Source organism: Panthera onca, chromosome B4 (genome assembly GCF_046562875.1).
Source record: "Panthera onca isolate mPanOnc1 chromosome B4, mPanOnc1 haplotype 2, whole genome shotgun sequence".
In the NCBI taxonomy this organism is placed as follows: Eukaryota; Metazoa; Chordata; class Mammalia; order Carnivora; family Felidae; genus Panthera; species Panthera onca.
Genome location: NC_138345.1, coordinates 33,796,924 through 33,818,373, shown reverse-complemented (window position 1 = coordinate 33,818,373; position 21,450 = coordinate 33,796,924). Strand labels below are relative to the sequence as shown.

Genomic DNA, 21,450 nt, shown 5'->3' with positions numbered 1-21,450 from the left:
AGACTAAAGTCCAGCAGGGTCAGTTTCTGGTGGACCTCTCTTCCTGACTTATATACAGCCTCCTTTTTGTGTCCTCACATGGCCTTCCTCAGTGCATGTGCACTCCTGGTGTCTCTTCCTCTTCCTATAGGGATACCAGTCCTATTGGTTTAGGGTCCCACTTTTAATAACTTTATTTAACCTTAATTACCTCCCTCAAGGCCCTATCTCCAAATACAGCCACAGTGAGGATTAGGGCTTCAACACAGGAATTGGGAAGCACAATCTAGCATTTATAGAGTAGTCATGGCTTCCTCCATCCCAAACCCAATAAAGGGAAAGAGGATGGAGTTCAAAGGGCATCATGATAATGAAAAGCAATAAATTACTATTGTAATCACTAGTATTGTCATTATCTATGTTGAGACATTAAGAACCTATTCATAACATATTTGCTGGTTCACAAAGGGAACTTGAAAAATCAGTTTATTCAGCAATGTTTATTGAGCATCTTTGATACACTCAACTAGCTACTTTTGATGGGGAGGACAACATAACTCCTGCCTTTAAGGTGTTCCTATTTGTAGGAATGTTTAAACACATGCACACTCACACATATCTAGAATCCAACATAGAAAGGGATAAACATAACAGAAGAAGTAATGGAATATGCTATGGGAATTTAGGAGAGAAAGAAATATATAATTAGTAATAGTCATTAGCCTTTACTGAGCATTTACCATGTGCTTGGTAGTTAGCTTAATCATGATTCTCAGTTTTTAGGATCTTATAAGACAGACAACAACAGTTCAGCTCATAATTTAATAGTGGGTAAAATTTAGTACTCTGGTCAAAGCAGCTCATTTCTTGCAGAAAAGCTATGAATTTGCTTGGAGTGACTTGATGATTGGTTGTCAGGTGCCTGAGAAAAGTGGGATGGGAGAGTGGATTTCATATTTCAGCAGGGATTGACCTCTGCTGGGGAAAGTGAATGGAGGTTTAATAATGTGGCCAAAATATGAAGTATAAAGAGAGGGGCTCCTACCAAGGCCAGACCCAGTTGCCCTCTCCATCTAGAGAGTAGGGGAAATCTACTACCCTTCAACATCACTGTGGCCACCAAAAGGCCACAATGGCAAAGAGGCAGCCAGAACCCTGACATCATTTTGTACATTCTGGGCTTACAAGTAGGAAGAGGGAGTAATGATAAATGGATCAAGAAAGAGATTTGAAAATAATGGTGTGAAAGTCATGCACACAGAGCAGTAGAAACAGAAACAGCTTTAGTATTGAGCACCTGCTGTATACCAGGAGCTTTATGGCTTTATGTATGTTATTTCATTTAATTCTCCAGTGACCACCTGGGCTTTGATGGAGCTAGAAACAGGTTACCAGAGCAGAGGGTCAACAACTTGCTCAGGCACAGGCATAGGCACATGAGAAGCAGAGCTGAGCTTGGAGCTATTCCTCTTTCCAATGAGCCCAGCAGTCTCCTGGGTTTAGGGTAACTGCAGTCAACTAAATCCCAACCAGGTGCCTTTCCTGCCTGGGTCAGTCCTTCCTGGTAGCTGGTGTTTGGCAGCTGGAAGACAATGAAAGTTTGGGGGAATGGCGAACATTTTGTCTAGCAGCACGTTTACATTTCTTTCCTAAGCAGCTGGAATTATAATGGCCAATCTTACAGAGTGTAGGAGTGCCTTTGGTAATAGGACCGCCTCCCGCCTGGAGCCTCTAGGAACCCAACCTCACTATTCCCACAGCGCTGTGCTCTACCCAGCCGAAGCTGGACCCAGAGGTGGGGCGGGGCCACCGCGGGTGCCCAGAGATTTGAGCCGTGGGTGGGCGGAGAGGAGCAATTGTGACCTGTCCCGGTCCCTCCCCTCCCTGGGCACTGTGATGCTGCAGGGCAGCTGCTGGCCCAGCATGTCTGTCCCTGGCCCCCTCCCACCCAGTGTGTCACAACAGCGGAGGCGGCTGTATCTGGAGCAGTTGGGGTGGGCAGGCCCAGCTGGGAGGCGAGCGGGCGAGGAGAGCAGCCGCGATGGTGAGCTTTTCCAGGGCCTGGGGCCGCCGGCCGGGGATCTGGGGCGTAGGGCTGGCACCCAGCCGAGAGCCATATCTACGCGGAGGCTAACGGATCCATCGCTTTGGATCTGCAAACCTTGAAGTCTCCTGGGGTGTCAGCTCAGGGTCGCGGGGGCCGTACCCTCCGGCGGACGGCAGCCCGTGTCAGTACCCTAGATATAGAGACCTGGGACAAGTCGCCCCTCAAAGGGACCTAAGGGACATTTGCGCACACAGGTGAGGAGAGGGAGGACATGGGAAGCCGGCGCAGAAGAGGTGAGATTCTGAGGGATCCCCAGACAGGCAGCTCAGAGACTAGAGTGGGCTAAGTAGGAGACAGTCCAGGGATTCCAGATGGGTGGGCTGCGCACGGGCGGCTAGGGGAGTGGGTGCAGTCAGTCCCTAAACACAATGAAATGTGACAGAGCCCCAGAATATGACAGAGGACTTAAGACGTCACAGTCTCCCTAGGCTTGAGGTCGTTTTCCTTACTGTCTCTGGACATTTGCTTGGGTTTGGGGCACTTAAACTTGAGCGCGCTCAGCTTCCCAGACACCGGGCACCTACGCCAACTCCCGTTTTTCCAGCGGTCAAAGTCAGAAGGACTTTGGCACACAGAAGTCTCCCTCCGGAAGGCCAGGGGACCTCACACTTCTCTTTTTGTTTACTATCGTGGTTAGGGGTTCAGCAGCAGCTCCTTTCTCCCTCCCCCACATCTACCTTTTTTGCAGATGCAGATCTTACTCGTTGGAGGGGCTTTCCAGACCCTCTAGAATCCCTCCCATCCGCCCCCCCCTCCTCCCGCCCCGGGCCGCCTGGAGCCCCGGGGGTGGGTAAATTCGTCCCCAATCCATTTCCCAGAACGCCTGAAAACCCAGAACCTCCTTGTTCAGAGCCCTGCCATTTTGGCAGCGGGGAGGTAGGTTGGAAAGGTTGGGTGGGGGAGGGGGACAGAATAAGCAAGTCTCATAAGCCAAGGTCAGGTTCTCTGGGCACTCTTGCTCTAGGTGTCAGTGACCGAGAAAACTCCCCTCCTCCCCTGGCTTCTGCTCATTTTGGAAAGTGCCCAGGGCCTTCTGGCTCTGGCTCCAGCTCTGCTGTTCCTAGCTAGAGGTCTGCCAGCAGCCCTCTCTCACCAGCATGCTCCCAGACACACCTGGGAGCTTGAAGAACTTGGGGGCCATAGTGGCCAAAGGAATCCACTCCTGCCTGATGCCCCTGCTGTGAGGCCAAAGAAGCCCAGAGGAGAATTTTGACTCCTGGCTCTGTAGCTAGCTATGTGACTTCAGGAAGGTCATTTAACCTCTCTGGGCTGGTTTTCTCATCTACAAAATGAAGAGGGGTTATGGCTCAAATTGCAAGGCTACCCCTAGCTTTACTATTTTAAGCTTTTTGTTGTGGAGAATTTCTTTTTTATTTTATTTTATTTTTTTTTATTTTTTTTCAATATATGAAGTTTATTGTCAAATTGGTTTCCATACAACACCCAGTGCTCATCCCAAAAGGTGCCCTCCTCAATACCCATCACCCGCCCTCTCCTCCCTCCCACCCCCATCAACCCTCAGTTTGTTCTCAGTTTTTAAGAGTCTCTTATGCTTTGGCTCTCTTCCACTCTAACCTCTTTTTTTTTTTTTCCTTCCCCTCCCCCATGGGTTTCTGTTAAGTTTCTCAGGATTATTGTGGAGAATTTCAAACATATAAAAAGGAGAGAGAACGGTATAATGAACTCCTGTATATGCCTTATTCAATTTCAACAATTATCTACTTATGACAAGTCTTTGCTTCATATTTGTCCCCCCTTTGCTCACTTCCCATTATTTTGAAGCAAATCCTAGGCAGGATACTCAAGATTTGATATTTAATATTTATGTCTAGTATGTAGTGCTTTATAATTTTCAAAGTGCTTTCTCGTGCATGTTTTAATACTGACCTGAATGCCATAGTGACTCTCAGTGTGGAGCCTAAAGTAGGCTTATAAGGGAGTCAAGGATCGTAAAAATGTGGCCCTGTGAGCAAACTTTGATGTATTTTCAATAGGCAAGTTTCTAAAAATATCCAGGAAATAAAAATTCTAAACAGTAAAACTGTACTTTAAAAGTGGCTGCTTAACTGAAAACCTGTGGTTGAATATTTTGAAAAGAGAGTATCTTTTATTTTGAAACTGACTTTTATATAGCAGGTTCTGTTTAAAATATTTAATTACATGGATAGCATTGTCTTAATGGGAAAACACTTATTGACCATTTCCCACTCATAGAACCTCTTTTTAAAAATCTCTTGACTCATTCCTTAAAGGCTAGAACGACACATCTAATAAACCTAGAACCCAAAGAATCCCACCCTTGCAGGAAGGGCTTCACTTCCTCCAACAGGTTAAGTTTCAGGCACCCATTCCCCAGGCTCCCCTTCCCTTGTGGGGGTTGAGGGGAAGTCTGCCTCTGTGTTAAGAAGAATTAGCTACAACATTTCTGTAGGTTCTGAGTAAGAAATGTATAACTAATCGTATAACTGAGCATTCCCATCTGCTCCTAGTGTCCCTCCAGTGAGCAGTTCTCCTGGGAACTGAGACTATGACATCTTTTGGGAAAAGTGTTATGGAGACTCCTGGTCAAGTGCCCCAAGCCAAGACCATGTCAATGATACCAGAGCACAGAGAAAGTGTATGTGGTTTTTTGGGGAGGTGAGAACATCTGCAGCATAGCCCCCTTCTCTGCATTCCTTCTGAACTGGGGAGCACCAGTTTGGATGGGAATAGCCATAAAGTGGCAACAAAGAGCCTGTTTCGTGGCAAAAATGGACAGCTAGAGGGGAGGGGAGAATGGGGGTGGGGTGGACACTGCTTCCGTGTCTGCAGTCCTCTGCCAACTGCCCCCTTGCAGGCAGGCATGGCTGAGCTTTGCAGGGTCCATACTTCTATTCTGACCTCAGAGCACTGGTGGAGTCACTGCTGCACTGCCTTTCCCATCACAAAGTGCAGGTTTCCCCAGAGGTAGTGGGGTACATGCCTCTGAACAGCAGAGGAGCCAGATGAACAGAATTTCCTTTGGCAGTGGCTTGGGCAAAGGTGCCAGTTAAATGAGGAGGAGTTTTCATAGGAAGCTTCCAAGCTCAGGTCAGGCCCTGAGCTAAATGGCTAATGCTGTTGCTGAGTGTCTTTTCTGAGAGTGATCCTGAGTGACCTTGAGAGGAAGATGAAAAGTTAAAAATAAGTCCTGAGGGGGAAATAGCTGGGGAATTCAGGACCAGTGATAGGGGGGTGGGTGGGAATCTTGGGGGCAGAAGTAGACCAACTGCTCCTTTTCCCTTTGGCCACCAAGGGACCAGTTGTGCTATCTGTGGCCTTTGTGGTTGACATTTCCTCTGTCTGTGTCTTACTATTAGAATTTGTCCCAGATAATGAACTGTGGAAGAGAATGGGAAAATGGAGTGGGCAGTGTGCATCAGATTAAAACTCCTTAACTGTCTCTCACACTTGCTCCCGAAGTCAGCTAAAGCTTAAGGGCCTTCTGACATTAATGGCTTCCTAATGCTGGGAGTCTACTTACCAAACATGCCTGCTACTCTTAAAGTTGGTCTATGTCATCCCTATTGCTGCCCTAACTGCAGTACCTATAATCTGAGCCCCCTCTCTTGAGCCACTTTCACTTACTGATGTTAATTTAGGTCAAGTCTTTGTTCTTACTGTTTCTGGCTTGCTATCTATTCTTTGTTCTGAGGGATTCCAAATGTGCTCTAATTGAAGGGCTTTGAGCAGAGATAATTCAATCTTTTACAAATAATATTTCTTCTTTAATTATTCCTCCATAACACTGTGGATCTACTTTTTGTTTGCTATCTCTGACCTAGATCCTAAAATATAGGTAATTTATTAGCCCAGCCTGACAACTAGACATAATCTGGTGTAATAATATGCTTCCTGAAAGCAACTGTGTGACATTTGACCACATTGGTAGTCAGGGGATGTGGACTGGTCTCAGATTTTCATGTGGCATATACTGCTGGTCTGTTATTTCCTCTCCTAGACAATATGCCAGTTTTACTATTTTATGGTACTTCAAAATAACTTTTGAAGCTACAAAACCTCCTTCTACAGAGGATCCTAGAGCTGATCTTAGTCCTTTGGCAGTAAAACAAAAGGGAATGACTAATATTGAAATAGAAATTATATAATATTGATATAAGAAAAGGTTTCTTATAGTGGAATTATAAAAGGGCTGTAAAGTTCTAGAATTTCTTTTTTGATGTTCTGCAAAACATAGGCTCCCCTCTCAAAGGAAGATGATAGTAGGTGGCACAGATTTCTCATCCACTCTGCCTTTCATGAGCCGACACTTCAGGCTAACTGAGTGGTTGGCGAGACCTGTCCTAAAATTTCCTGCCTCTTGTTCACCATGCTCCTAAGCCCAACTAAAATGATCATGTTGGCATGTCTAAATTCATCAAGGTCTCTGCAAATATTCCTCTTCCAGGAAACCAAGCCAGAGTTGTTTTTTTTCTCCTTTGAACTCCCATTGTCTTTTAGGCATTGGCTACTCTCTTGTCAGATTATAAGACACCCCCCCCGCCCCCAGGATAGAGTTCTTATTCTAATCATTCATATATTTATTGAGCACCCAGTACATTCAAGCACTGTGCTTGATGCTGGGGATGTAGTGAATAAACAAGGGTTCCTTGCCCTCATAGAACTTACTCTCTCTGCTAGGAAAGTCAGAGAACTGAATAAGCAACTATAATGTGGTATGATAAATGCAACAATAGGGAAGAAGAGGATTGCAGGAGCACATAGTAGGGGCTCTTTGCTGCTTTGTGGTTTTCCAGAATTCCTGTAAGAAGTGAAATTTAATGAATAGGATGAGTAGGACTTAGCTCAGTACCTTTTGGTACCTTTTTGTACATAATAACACAATAAATAATTGTTGTAGGAATGGACAGAGTGGGTAACTTTTGTAGTTATCCCAGCGCTAGGTCTGTGTAAGGGTGTGTCATACTTTTCTTGAGGAAAGGAATTCCTCTGTTAGGTCTCTCTGTCTCCCTCATCTTCACCCCCTGGATTGCTGGGAGAGAGGTCCAGTAGCATACAGGGGACCCCCTTTCCATCACAGCATACCTAGGGCGCAGAAGTGGTCTGAGCTCTATAAGCCCAGATTCAAAATAGAACTGAGAGAGAGAAATAGTGTGTGAGAGAAAGCATGAGCTCTGATTGGCTAGAGAGGGGAATCTGAAATCTGAGTTTGGAGCAAATGTATGACTTAAATATCCTTTGCTGGGTCAGCTCACTCTGTACCTCAACCCATTCCCTCCCCTTGCACACACCAGCCCTGAGAAACAGATCATTGGTTCTGTCAGAGAAGGATGACCCATTTTCAAAAAGGCTACCACCATAAGACATTCTCAGTTTCTCTCTCCCTGGAGCTTTTTTCTGTTTGGAGTTTTGCTATACAAGCTTGGCCTGGCTATACACAATCAGGCTTGCATTGATGTAGATGTTGGCACAACCCAGGGCCCTGGAAGTTCAGAGTGCAAGTGAGGCAGGAGGTTGTGTGGTGTAAAAGAAACAACTCAGCTGAGGTCAGAAGACCTGGATTCCAGTCTGGGCTCTTGCTAAAGAACTGTGAAATCTTGAATCTGTCCTTTTACTTTTCTGAGCCTCTGAGTTCTAATCTGTGAAATGGGAAGGGAATTCTATTTGGTGATCCACAAGGCCAGTCTAATTCTAGTATCCTAAACATTTGGAGTTGGCAAAACGTCCCTGGTTATCCCAGGTAGGTGACCTTTCTTGGACATGATAGGTGGCCTCCTAAGGCCTGGGTCCGCTCTGTGTTTATCTATGTAGAACTTCCAGGCAGGAAGATGGGGATGGTGATTGGGTAGAGTGGCTGGAGAAGGATAGCTCAGTGCTCTGATAAATTAGGTTCTTAGTAAATGTTAGTTGAATAAGTGACCAAGTGAACTGGGACAGGAAGAGCCTGATCCCTTCAGGATAAGGTAATTATGGTGAGTGGAGTCCTTACTCCCATTCTTCCTCGTTCCTTTCTTTAATTATTTTCTTCTTAGTATGAAAATTTTCAAACTTTTCAAATGCTATTGAATAGCATTATAATGGAGCTATGCATCTATTAGCTAGCTTTAATAATAATAATAATATTTTTTGTCATATTTACTTTGCCTGCTGTATTTATTGAAGTATTTTAAAATAAAATACAGACTCATTGACATTTTGCCCCAAATGCTTTAGAAATTTACTTACTAAAAATAAGTAAATTGTCATATTTAACTGCATTTTCATTATCATGCTTAACAAAATTAATCAATTTCTATATTTATCCCCCAAATAATTTTGATTTGTTCAAAACAGAATTCAGGCAAAGTGCACACACTACATGTGAATGTTATGTTTCTTAAGTTCCTTTGATGTGGGACAAAGATATGATCTCTTCTATCATCCTTATTTTTCATGAACTGAAAAGATTGGATCAGTTGTCCTGTAGAATGTTTCACCTTCTGGATTTATTTTACTGTTTTCTCCTGATGCCACTTAACATCACTCTGATCCTTGTGTTTTCTAAAGTGCGGAAACTAAATCTAAAGTGTTTAATAGATTAAGGCTGAGTATTTTTGACAAGAACCCCTCATGGGTGGTGTTGTGTATGTTATGTTGCATCACATCAAGAGGTCTATAATGTCTGGTTTTCTCACTATTGGTAGTGTTAAGATTGATCCCAGTGTTAGGCTGGTAACTGTTGTTAGTTACCTCCCCCCACCCCTGTAACCTGTAAGTAACAGTGATTCTTTGGCGCTATATGAATATCCAATTCTTTTCCAATCAGCCTTTCACTTAATGGTGTTGGCATCCTTGTCCAAATCAATTATGTAATTAGGAACTGTAATGTGGCAACATTTCTTGATATAATATCCTTTTCATTGATTAGTTGGGATTCTTTAGTTCTCCCTCATCAACAGGGCTGTTTGGGCACAAATGAGTTTTATTTCTGTTTTCTTTTTTAAATAACACTAAGGAGTTGTGGACTTAAAAAAATGTTTATCTATTTATTTTGTGTGAGAGAGATAGTGAGCCAGGGAGTGGCAGAGAGACAGGGAGAGAGAATCTCAAGCAGGGTCTGCACTGCCAGTGGAGACTGACATGGGGCTGGATCTTATGAACCATGAGATCATGACCTGAGCCAAATTCCAAAGTTGGATGCTTAACTGACTAAGCCACCCAGGCACCCCAAGGAGTTGTGGATTTTTACATATATACCCTGTTTCAATCAAGTACCATTATTTTTCTTTTTGATGCTCATATTGTCTCATCTTTGGCAATGGGAGCCTCTTCAAGTTGATTCTGAGATAACTTTTGACATCACTCTAGTCTGTGTTAGCTTCTGTGCTTTCAGGCACCAAACAATTTTCTGGGCTCATCTTGTACATTGCTTGCCCCAGACTTAGAATTCTTTATTTCTCCCAGGAGCTCTGGTTCTGTTAGTGGGGAATGGCATTGGGGGATTTTCATTTTCTCTTGATTAGCATAGCCACTTTTGGGTTTTGGAAGACTGTCAGTTATTTTGGAGTCTATTTTATATTTCTAATTACTCTTGTAAATTATCTTAACAGGGAAAATAGCTCTTCCTAAGGCGTGTGTGTGTGTGTGTGTGTGTGTGTGTGTGTGTGAGAGAGAGAGAGAGAGAGAGAGAGAGAGAGAGAGAGAGACAGATTTTGTGAAGACTGGCATATTTATTAGTGTGTGTGATATTAAAGGGGATATCAAAAGAGGCTGATATCATTGATATCAACATATTGGTAGTCTTCTGGTCCCAAAGAGCCTTTACTCTTCCTCATATGATCTTTGATATTTCTGAAATATCCCTGTGTTCTTGCTGGAAAATCTCAGGGTGTTCCAGAAGGGAAGGCTGACTGGAAAGCAGACAGCATCACAGATAGGCCCAGAAGATAGTTGGAGTGTAGTGGTGGTTGGGGGTGGGGGGCAAGGTTCAGAAGCCTGAGTGTCATAGCCACAGAGAATGCCGTCACCTAGAAGGATGATACACAGGATCAGAGTCCTTTTAGGCCTCTACAATGTCCCCTCAGTTTTAGACACCTCCTTAGGAAGTCATGTCTTCATGGATGTGAAAGATGTGGACTGATTGATACTACACTGATTTGGGGGTGGTTCCTGGGTGTAGGGTGCTTTTTTAAGGTCTGAATTGAGACATAAGGTGAAGGCAGAAAATAAACCTCACAGTAAAGGTGAGTGGAATGGGGACCTAAGGTCTCTAACTTTCTACCTGTGCCTCCTCTGTGTGGAGAATAAAGCTACAAGGTAGTATCATAAAGAAAATGATAATGGCTAAGGCAAAAACAACAATAATCATGGCTAAATTATTATTTTAAGATGAGGGGAAGTTAAGTAACTCAGCCAAATTCACACAGCACAGCAAGTAAATTGTGAAGGCAAAATTCAAACCCTGGGGTATGGACAACTTTGTGAGTGAAGCCTTTCTCTGGCCACCAGACTCATGGAAATATAGCTGGGTTGTATTCCCAGATAGGGCTATGTTCCAGTTTGGCTGCTGTGAACATCTGTGCTCTATGCTCCCTAAGGCAAGGGCATAGAGACAGGTGTAGGGTAGGGACACAGTTCTAAAATTGAATTAGGGAGTAATGGGTCCTAACACCTCTGGATTTTTGAGGTGTTACTTAGGGTAGCTGCCCTGCTCCCATGCCCAGAGAACCTCCAAGTTCCCTTTGACTCCATGCGTTTCAATGCCCAGCCACATTCTCTGGAGGCTCTGCTCCTGGCTTGGTTTATTCAGTGCTAGAAAATGCCAGGTTGGGTCATGGATAAGAATAGAAACCCACAGACCAAGCACATGCTCCCCTGCTAGGCTCTTGCGGGCACCATGGGCACAGAGCCACTTTCTGCTGGCCACTGCTTCCTCACAGTTGGGATATATGGAGGTGATGAAGCCATACCTCCTAGTAAAACCCCATAGTCAATTTCTTTACACAAGCACACACACATATTCATTGTCTCTCTGTTCTTTCTCTCTCACACACACACGCACACACACACACACCCTCATCCTCAACTATTAGTACTAGGACAAATCAAGTTGTGGCTTCACGCCAGAGTAACAGGAAGTAAGGACTTTCTAAAGGTCAGCTTTAATATGTGGCCTGACATAGATAAGGGAGCAGGTTATGGTGGCTACAAAGAAAATCTCCAACTTCTCAGTTCAGGAAGAGCCCAATTTAAACACTCCCAATTTTTCCTTGCTGGTGTAACAATCCTTTCTTCATCCTACATTTATAACCAGAACACTAAAGACATGATACCTACTTAGAAAGTATATCCCTTCCATGAGTGTTATCTGCTTTATGATATTCTGAGACTCTGTGTGTGTGTGTGTGTGAGAGCAAGAGAGGAAGGGAGGGAGATGGGGAGAGTATAGAGAGAGAGGATGCTGTCCAGGATGATTAGGGCCTAGGCATGAATATGAATGCTGCCACTGTGTATGGTAGTGAATATACAGAGTTTCTGCTCTTATCATTGGTTCATCCTTTGACCTCCATCAGTATAGGAATTTCATGGTTTGGAATGAGCCTCTTGTTTTATCAGTGCAGCTGCCCTTTTTCCTTTTCTTGGCACAAAGGAAAACCCTAAAAACAAACTTTAGAGCAAATCACAAAACTGTGATTCTTCCTCAGAGCCAAGTCTCAGTCCAGATGCAGTGGTGCTCAGACACTTGACACTTCAGACTCCCATCTGGTTCTAGATGACATGGTTGGAGGGATGGAGATCTTGAGGATTGAATGCCAGGGAGAGACAAGTCCTCAGACGTGCAGGATATAGCACAAGGGCATTACCAAGGCCTGGGACTCTCTGACCTTGATTCTTCACTCTCTCCACAGCGGGAGTGCATATCAGTCCACGTGGGTCAAGCAGGAGTTCAGATTGGCAATGCCTGCTGGGAGCTCTTCTGCCTGGAACACGGCATCCAGGCAGATGGCACCTTTGGTGTCCAGGCCAGCAAGGTCAATGATGATGACTCATTCACCACCTTTTTCAGTGAGACTGGCAATGGGAAACATGTGCCTCGGGCTGTTATGGTAGATTTGGAGCCTACTGTTGTCGGTGAGTACGGGCTAGGATCCTTTCCACAGAAAACAACATGAAGCTGCAGAGGCTTTGGTTCATGGTAGCTAAGGAAGCAGAATCTCTAATTGCAAGATGGGAGTGGCTCAACCAGAACCTTTCCACTGCACATGACTTCTGTTACCTCCTTGAAATCTCCACAGTCTTGTAGAGTCTCACAATAGTAATCACAGATCCCTGCTCCCCCATTACAGCTCTAACCTATGCAGAACAAAATACCCTGTACTTAACCCCCTTAAATCTGCTGAGAAAGATCCAAATTGTCAAGATTCTTTACTATAAACCAAGAGCAAAAAATAAAAAATAATTTTAGAAATTATAAGAAGTCTCCAAATAGTCCATTTCCCAAAGTATAGGTTTCTGATTCTATAATAATTACAGTCTTTTCTCATGGGTGTGGTGTAACCTTGTAGTATCATGCACACAAAATAGAATAACAGATGACATATTTTCTTATAGCCAGAGGTTGCTGTAGTTCTAGACTGAACCTCTTCTGGATCATAGAAAACAAGAATTCTGACTTGTGTTGGAGCAGGATTTTTGGTGCTTCACCTTTCCTGTAAATCCCCCTCTGCCCCCACCATCACTTCCCCCTGGGTTTGACTCCTGAGTCAATCCTCCGCTCAACATCAGGATTTCCTCAGCTTCAAGGCTGACTCACCAAGCAAGGGATGGTTAAGTTTCACAGAGATATCTGGGCAAATGTCTGTAATGCCTGAACACTAATTTCTAGGGGCAACAGACTACAGGTACACAATCCTGTACTTTGTACTTTGTACTTTATACAAATACAAAATGTGCAGATTACCCTCCCAGGCTACTATGCAAATGGGTGATTTCCTTTGGGGGGGGGGTGTGTGTAGAGGAACTATGAATAAAAGAGGGCATGCAGTTGGGGCTTGATACATCTTGGTCAGCCATATGTCCACTTTGTGTAGATCCTTGGAGGTGAGCGGAATAGCCACCCTCTTTAGGACTCCTACTCTTCTAGAACCTAGAGCATAGCTCTGCTTCATTGTCATTCTAAAATATCTCTAATGCCTGACATATATTAGGTTATGGTGAGACTATTGTTGAAAGAGCAGATCACCTTGAATCTTTCTTTGTATCCCTAGAACATTTTTTGAGAGAGAGAGAGAGAGAGATAATCCTAAGCAGGCTCCACACTTAGCACAGAGTCCCAACATGGGGCTCAATCCCACGACCCTGGGGACATGACCTGAGCCAAAATTAAGAGTTGGATGCTCAACTGACTGAGCCACCCAAGCACCCCTCCCTAGGACATTTTAATGCAAGTGAAATTGAGTTCAGGTTTTGGGTAACTTTGTAGCATGAAAGAAAAAACAAAAGGGACTGAGGGGTGAAAGTGGAAAGAAGGAGGGGCAATCAACTTTGGTGTTTTGTGAACGTTGTGAATCTAAGGCTTTGAAAAGTTCCAACCAGCAGAGCAGTTGTCTTCTCTTTGCCTCCTTGAGTCACAGACTTCTGATTCTATTAGTGCCTATGTTACTCTTGCATTCTTTTAAGCTTTTGCAGATTTATTATGGGGTTGTCTGGTTTTACCTCAGTAGAGTTTTATAGGTAGAGGAAATGGAGACCCAGAAAAGTGTTTTATGTTATTTAATGGGGAGGGATGCATCTCCTCTAGAAACAAGGTTGGAAGAGTTGATAGTTTCCATCCCTTGGTAGATGAGGTTCGGGCAGGAACCTACCGCCAGCTCTTCCATCCAGAGCAGCTGATCACAGGAAAGGAGGATGCAGCTAACAATTATGCCCGGGGCCACTACACAGTGGGCAAGGAGAGCATTGACCTGGTGCTGGATCGCATACGGAAGCTGGTAAGTATTAACAAAGGTGAGGAACTGGTAAATCAAGCTAAGATGGATAGGCCTAAGCCTGAACAGGATTAGTGGAGGCCTATGACCTCTGGCTACAGGACAGAACTCCTATGATTTGGGAATTTCTGCTTGTGCTCTGTAGGAAACATTCACAGGATGATGCCTCTTCCTCCACCTGGACATCATGGACTACCCTATAGGCTGACGCTCTACTAATTCTTATTGATGCTCTATGATAGTGTTTGGGGGAAATTCTAAGTATAAGGAGGGCTTGATGTTTGCTTGTTAGAAGCCTAAGTTAACAAAGAATTTAGCTTGGAAGAGAAGAGGAAGAGATCATTGATGCATTTGAGCACTTACAAATGCCATTACAAATGTCAATTGAATATATTCCTTCACTTAATTCCCTTAATGATACAAAGGAAGTCACTTCCCTGTACTTTACAGATGAAGAAATTGAGGGCATGTGGTTTAATAATTTAGCCTGGGTCACACAACTAGGATTTGAATCAGGTTGGTTTGACTAGAAAGTTCTGAGTTGTGGGGTGGGTCACTTTGTCTGTTTGAGCTTTCATTTCCTTATCTTTACAATGGAAATGTTTGGACTTGATTAGTGGTTCTGGAGAGCTAAAGGTACCAAATTTTTGTTTATGTTCGCTTTGTCTATTTAGTGGAGGGCTCATAGGGGTTGTCTGTCTCAAAGCTGTCTATGGGCCCCCAAAGTTCAGAACTTTCTAAGACTGTGTGAATTCATTTAGTTCCTTTTTTTTCATGATTGAAATTAGTTTTATTTCTTTTCTTTTTTCTTTTTAAATATAATTTATTGTCAAGTTGGCTAACATACAGTGTATAGAGTGTGCTCTTGGTTTTGGGGGTAAAATCAGTGATTCATCACTTACATACAACACCCAGTGCTCATCCCAATAAGTGCCTCCACAATGCCCAACACCCATTTTCCCCTCTCCCCATCCCCCCATCAACCCTCCAATAAGCAACAGTTTGTTCTCTGTATTTAAGTGTCTCTTATGGTTTGCCTCCCTCCCTCTCTGTTTGTAACTATTTTTCCCCCTTTCTTTCCCCCATGGTCTTCTGTTAAATTTCTCAAGTTCCACATATGAGTGAAAACATATGATATCTGTCTTTCTCTGACTGAGTTATTTCACTTAGCATAGTACTTTTCAGATTCATCCACGTTGCTGCAAATGGCAGGATTTCATTCTTTCTCATTGCCAAATAGCTTTCCATTGTATATATAAACCACTTCTTCTTTATCCATTCATCAGTTGATGGACATTTAGACTTTTTCCATAATTTGGCTATTGTTGAACGCTGTATTATAAACATTGGGGTACATGTGCCCCTATGTATCAGCATTCCTGTATCCTTTGGATAAATTCCCAGTAGTGCTATTGCTGGGTTGTAGGGTAGTTCTATTTTTAATTTTTTGAGGAGCCTCCACACTGTTTTCCAGAGTGGCTGCACCAGTTTGTATTCCCACCAACAGTGCAAGAGGTTTTCCATTTCTCCACATCCTCGCCAGCATCTGCTGTTTCCTGAGTTGTTAATTTTAGCCACTCTGACCAGTGTGAGGTGGTATCTCATTGTGGTTTTGATTTGTATTTCCCTGATGATGAGTGATGTTGAACATCTTTTCATGTGTCAGTTGGCCATCTGGATGTCTTCTTTGGAAAAGTGTCTTGAATTTACTTAGTTCTGGTAAGAGCTAACATTGAGTGCTTACTATGTGTCAAGTCCTTGCTCAACATATTATGCTATCTCATTTCATAATCACAATATCCTTGTGAGATGAATATTTTTTACTGCCCTACTTTAGTCAGGAAGAAACAGAAGTCTGGAGGTGTTCAATAACTTGCTCACGTTTTTACAACTGGGAAATGGTAAAATTGATATTAAAACTCGGGTTCTCTGATTCCATTTATATTTCTGAAATTGGTACCCAGAGCCACCTTTCAAGACTGGGCTGAAATATATAATCGGCAGTTCCCACAAAACCAATGACAAGGGCAGGGAAAATGGAGAAGGAGTTGGGGCTTTCAAAGAGTAAGGTTATTAACCACTGTCATTCTGAAACTCTTATTCCTGGTTCAACCAAGCCACTGGGCTAGAAACTTCCACATACCTCGTAGCATGTACATGTGCAGTTTGCCACCCTATATATTTCAGCTAGTCCTCCCAAGATCAATCCATCTCCTTTTATCTTACTTCTTCAAGGCTGTTTCGATTTTACCTACATAAAAATGTTGAGGAGTGGAGTGGGACAGCCAGAGAGGATTGCCTGCCTTTGTTCACATGAGGGTATTCTCATAAACATGTCCTCTGGTTTCTTCCCCTTCTCTACTCTCTCCAGACAGATGCCTGCTCTGGCTTGCAAGGCTTCCTGATCTTCCACAGTTTTGGTGGGGGCACTGGCTCTGGGTTCACTTCTTTGCTGATGGAACGCCTCTCCCTGGATTATGGCAAGAAATCCAAGCTAGAGTTTGCTATCTACCCAGCCCCTCAGGTCTCCACTGCAGTTGTGGAGCCCTACAACTCCATTCTGACAACCCATACCACACTGGAACATTCAGATTGTGCTTTCATGGTGGATAATGAAGCCATCTATGACATCTGCCGCAGAAACCTAGATATTGAGCGCCCTACCTATACCAACCTCAACCGCCTCATCAGCCAGATTGTGTCCTCCATCACTGCCTCTCTCCGCTTTGATGGGGCCCTCAATGTGGACCTCACTGAGTTCCAGACCAACCTGGTGCCCTACCCCCGTATCCACTTCCCACTGGTCACTTATGCACCCATCATATCTGCCGAGAAAGCCTATCATGAACAACTCTCTGTGGCTGAGATAACGAGCTCCTGCTTTGAACCCAACAGCCAGATGGTGAAGTGTGACCCAAGACATGGCAAGTACATGGCCTGCTGCATGCTCTATCGGGGGGACGTCGTGCCTAAGGATGTGAATGTCGCTATTGCTGCCATCAAGACCAAGAGGACTATCCAGTTTGTAGACTGGTGCCCCACAGGCTTCAAGGTGAGAGCTGATGACTTAGGGAGGAGGTAGACAATTAGAGAAGCAGAAGATTACCAAGGATGGGAAAGGAGGATGTATAAATTCCAGGGTCTTAGGCATACAATTCCATGGGATCTTCAGATTTCATGGGATGATATGGGGAGAGGGGCTTAAGACAAAGATAGCATTAATTTCATTCATTCATTCATTCATTCATTCATTCACTCACTCACTCACTCACTCATACATTTTAGGTAAGGAGAGACTTTATTTGAAAGAATTATGAAAAGAGAGAGGAAAAAAAAAGAAAAGAGAGCGGAGGACAATTGCAGTATTCAGAGGGGTACTACTACAGTAGGGAGAAGTCTCCTACTGCTCTTACCCTAACGTCTGTAAGCATCTCAAAGGTCAGAAGAAAAGAGCTTTTCTCTAATAGGGAGGAGTGTACAGGGTAGAAAGAACACATGTGGGCAAGTGCGATGAACAGGATGAATGGGTGGAGGTAGATGAAATCTGATAATAGATCAGAGAATGGAATTAACCAAATTATTCAAATTATCAGAGAGATATAATCCCATCCTTTAATAAAAGATGTGTTTCTCTTCCAATTTATCTTGAAAAAGTAAGTGTTCACCCTGTAAGTCTTAACTCAGTGAGGAAGAAATTTTATGGTTATTATAGGATTGTGAATCACTTATTTTGTGAAGCCCTGACATTTCCCATTAACTAGAAGTAAGCAGAAGCTGAGGAAGCCTGTTGTAGATCAGGTGTCCACAGTATGGAAAATGCCAGACTCTGAGGGTTAGTAAGGAGATACAACAGCCAGGGAAGACCCATGGATCTCAGGACTAGTGAATGTTGAATGTTAGAAGGCACTTCTTTGAGTTGCACTGGCAAGACATGCAGCTGGTTTTGTGCATGTGAACTGCTTGACCACTTTGTCCCGTGTTCCTATAGTCTTTAATCAGATTCTGCTATCAAAATAATTATCATCATTTACATTAATATTAATTAGTAACCTCCCAGTCATGCCTTTAATAATTCAGAGGTTTACTCAGCACCAGGGGTTGATGTACCAGTTGGTAGAGATACAGAGATGAGCATTCTGTGTTTTCCTGGTGGGACTTACAAAAACAAGGCACCATTTGCCAGTCTCTTGACTGACCTGTTTGCATATGAGGCTTTGATCTAGCTAATCTCCTTTGGTAGCATTCTTCCTCACTGCTATACTCCTAGCTACATACACAATCTTTCCTCTAGACTACACCCATTTTTAAAAATAATGTTGCTTACATTAAAAAAAATGTTTATGTATTTTGAGAGAGAAAGAGTGTGCATTCATGTGAGTGTCAGGAAGGGGCAGAGAAAGAAGGAAAGAGAATACCAAACAGGCTCTGTGCTGTCAGTGCAGCTTGATCTCGGATCATGACCTGAGCCAAAATCAAGAGTCAGATACTTAACTGACTGAGCCACCCATGCACCCCAAGACTACACCTATTGTTATGGGTCATTTCTGGTCATTCTGTGAAAACAATCAAGATCTTCCAAAATATGGAGTTCTTTTTAAAAAATTTAAATGTAAACAAACAATAAAACAAGCTAGTAGGAAAATGAATAGGAAAAAAGAAAAAAATGAGATGTGAGGGTGGTGGGGAAGTTAACAAAAAGGAGATGCCCCTCTTTCTATCTCTTATTTTAAGCTGAAGTTTGGGGATTATGTCCAGAAAGATAGGTAGTGCAGCATCTTTAGCTGCTTTTCAGAAAAGCATATGATTATTGAATTTCATCCTCTTGCATTCTTCCCAAGGGTGTTTGTCCCTACTTGAATCAGTTGAAGGAATAATTACTGTTTGAGAGAGGAGAGTTGGCTTGAGACACAAAGTTTTTTTCTAGTCAGGGTCAGATTGAGCAAAATATGTGATGCAGTGAAGTTTATATTCATTGTCCTTCCCTTTCTCATTTTTGGTCCTTTGCCCTATCTTAGCATCACCTCCACCACCAAGATGCTACTTTTGTCTAAGAGGAATAATAGATAATTCTAAATTCATTTAATTGGCTACCCACCTTGGCTATATAGACTGCTGCAATTCCCACCTACATCTCTCAAGAAGACATATATTTTAAAGCTATGAATTTAAGAGGCTGACACTTAAGGCATGATGACCTGGGTAGGAGAGCTATTTTTTGGGTGTACTATGTTCTCAATGTCCTATGGATATTATCACAGTTTGTTCCCTCAGACTTCTTCCAGTTGCTTACAGTTCCTGAGATTGACTTTGGTTTGGGGTATGTGTGTGGGGAGAAGGGAGATTTCTCAGATAGTACCCCTAATATTAGATTGGGCTAGGGTTAGCTTGGAGAACCTTGCCATGCTACCAGATCTTGGGAAGTAGGCTTGTCCAGGCAAGGGTTTTAATGAACTTTCTTTGATTGAAGGCCTTACTTTTATTCTAACAAGCTTACTCCCCTGAGACATGGGGACTGGCTAACATTAATCCCCAAGACCTTTTGAATTTTTAAATTTATTGCTCTGGAATATCTCTATGATCTTTTAATTTTTATTTATTTATTTTTTATTTTAGAGAGAGAGAAAGACAGTGTGAACAGGGGAGAGGGCCAAAGGGAGAGAGGGAGAGAGTGAGAGAATTTCAAGCAGGTTCAGCGTGGAGCCCGTTGTGGGTCTCAATCCCACAACTGGGATCATGACCCAAGCCAAATCAAGAGTCGGACATGAGCCACCCAGGCATCTCACTTCCATGATCTTTTAAACAGCACTTTACCCTTGGCAGAGAAATTTCCCTAAATTTATTGAAAACTTTAGATGCCCACGTGGAAAAGAATAAACTTCAAGCCTAGAAATTAATTTGCCTCTAAAAGGGGATCTATTTTCCTTTTCAAGATAACCATGTATTGTACACCCCGTTAATATTGATCTCATTTGTTACCCTCATTTGTCTCCTTGAATCTCCCCACTACATTTCTACCTAATACCATCCCTATTCTCCTCTTCTTTCATAGTCTTTATTTTTTTCTAAGTTTTTATTTAAATTCCAGCTAGTCTTTTGCAGTTTTAGATTTCATAGCCCTTCCTCTTGAATTTGCCTGTACTCAATTCCACTCACTTTTGATTTATCTTCAACACTCACCTCTCTCTGTTTCTTCAACCCTTTGATTCTCTCTTTTCATATCCAGGCCTGCTCCCATCCCCACACCCATGACTGTGTCTTGCTACCACATCATGTTACTAAGATAACCCCATTTTGAGTTGTCCTTTGGCTGCTCTGCATTTTCTTTTGTTGTCCCTCCTCTTTCTCTGTTCCTCAGGTGGGCATCAACTATCAGCCACCCACTGTGGTACCAGGAGGGGACCTGGCCAAAGTCCAGCGGGCTGTTTGCATGCTGAGCAACACCACAGCAATTGCGGAGGCCTGGGCCCGCCTGGACCACAAGTTTGACCTCATGTATGCCAAGCGAGCCTTTGTGCATTGGTATGTTGGAGAGGGAATGGAAGAAGGAGAATTTTCTGAGGCCAGGGAGGACCTGGCTGCTCTGGAGAAGGATTATGAAGAAGTGGGGACTGATTCATTTGAAGAAGAAAATGAAGGGGAGGAGTTTTAAATATACACATTCCCCTTGGTTGTGTCTCTTTATTTATGCTGATACACTCAAAGCACATTTAACTATTCCAAGAGTAACAGACTACACTCCTGTACCTAGCCTAATTTCTGTGTATAAGGTGTATGACACCAGTGCCTATGAGTGACTGGGCCGAAAATGGATGCTGAGTTGTTCAGACACTCCTTTGGGTAAAAGTAGTTTTGTGTCATGAAAAAACTGAGTCTCTAGGTTAGGGTGAAGCCAAGTTACACTTTGTGAAGAGACCTAATCAGGATTTTAAATTCTAGATTAGGCTACGCTCACCCCAAAGCATAGTCTCCTGGCTGTGGAATGGTGAAACACTCAGGAAAGGAAAGATTTGGGCATTGGGAAGATTCCAGGAAGGAAGTGGCACTGTTAGAGAGAGAAACAATACACACATATTTCCTGCCCTTGTAAAAACACAAATAAATTAATGAGATAATTCAGGTAGTGTTGACTGCTATAAAGTAAAACAACAACAACAACAACAACAACAACAACTGTGATGAGAGAAAGTATCTGGGGAGGGTGCTCTTTTAGACTGGGTGGTCAGAAAGGGCTTCATGGAGATCTGAAAGACAGGAGAGAGCCATCACGTAAAGTCAAAGGATGCCGGATATAGAGCAAAACACAGATGTGGGAACAAGATTGGAATGTCTGAAGAACATAAAGGAGGTCAGTGTGCCTGGAGAATAGTGTGAGATGGAGATAAGATCCAAGAGCCAAGCTGGGGCCAGAGAATATTTAGC

At 43.2% G+C, this 21,450-nt stretch overlaps 1 protein-coding gene across 1 annotated transcript; it reads left to right on the top strand.

The window, feature by feature from the left end:
* Positions 1–1,888: 1,888 nt before the first annotated feature.
* Positions 1,889–20,698, top strand: TUBA8 (tubulin alpha 8). Its single transcript, XM_060658951.2, has 5 exons — positions 1,889–2,023; positions 11,953–12,175; positions 13,886–14,034; positions 16,403–17,083; positions 20,387–20,698. Exons 1-5 carry the CDS (start codon positions 2,021–2,023, stop codon positions 20,678–20,680), a joined length of 1,350 nt encoding a protein of 449 aa, XP_060514934.1. The 5' UTR covers positions 1,889–2,020; the 3' UTR covers positions 20,681–20,698.
* The last annotated feature ends 752 nt before the right edge of the window (positions 20,699–21,450 follow it).

What these genes read in the sequence shown, in the direction of transcription:
- TUBA8 (XM_060658951.2), top strand. An exon ending in TTTGGAGCCTACTGTTGTCG is followed by an intron (nt 12,176 to 13,885) that starts GTGAGTACGGGC and finishes ATCCCTTGGTAG; the next exon opens with ATGAGGTTCGGGCAGGAACC. An exon ending in GGTGCCCCACAGGCTTCAAG is followed by an intron (nt 17,084 to 20,386) that starts GTGAGAGCTGAT and finishes TCTGTTCCTCAG; the next exon opens with GTGGGCATCAACTATCAGCC.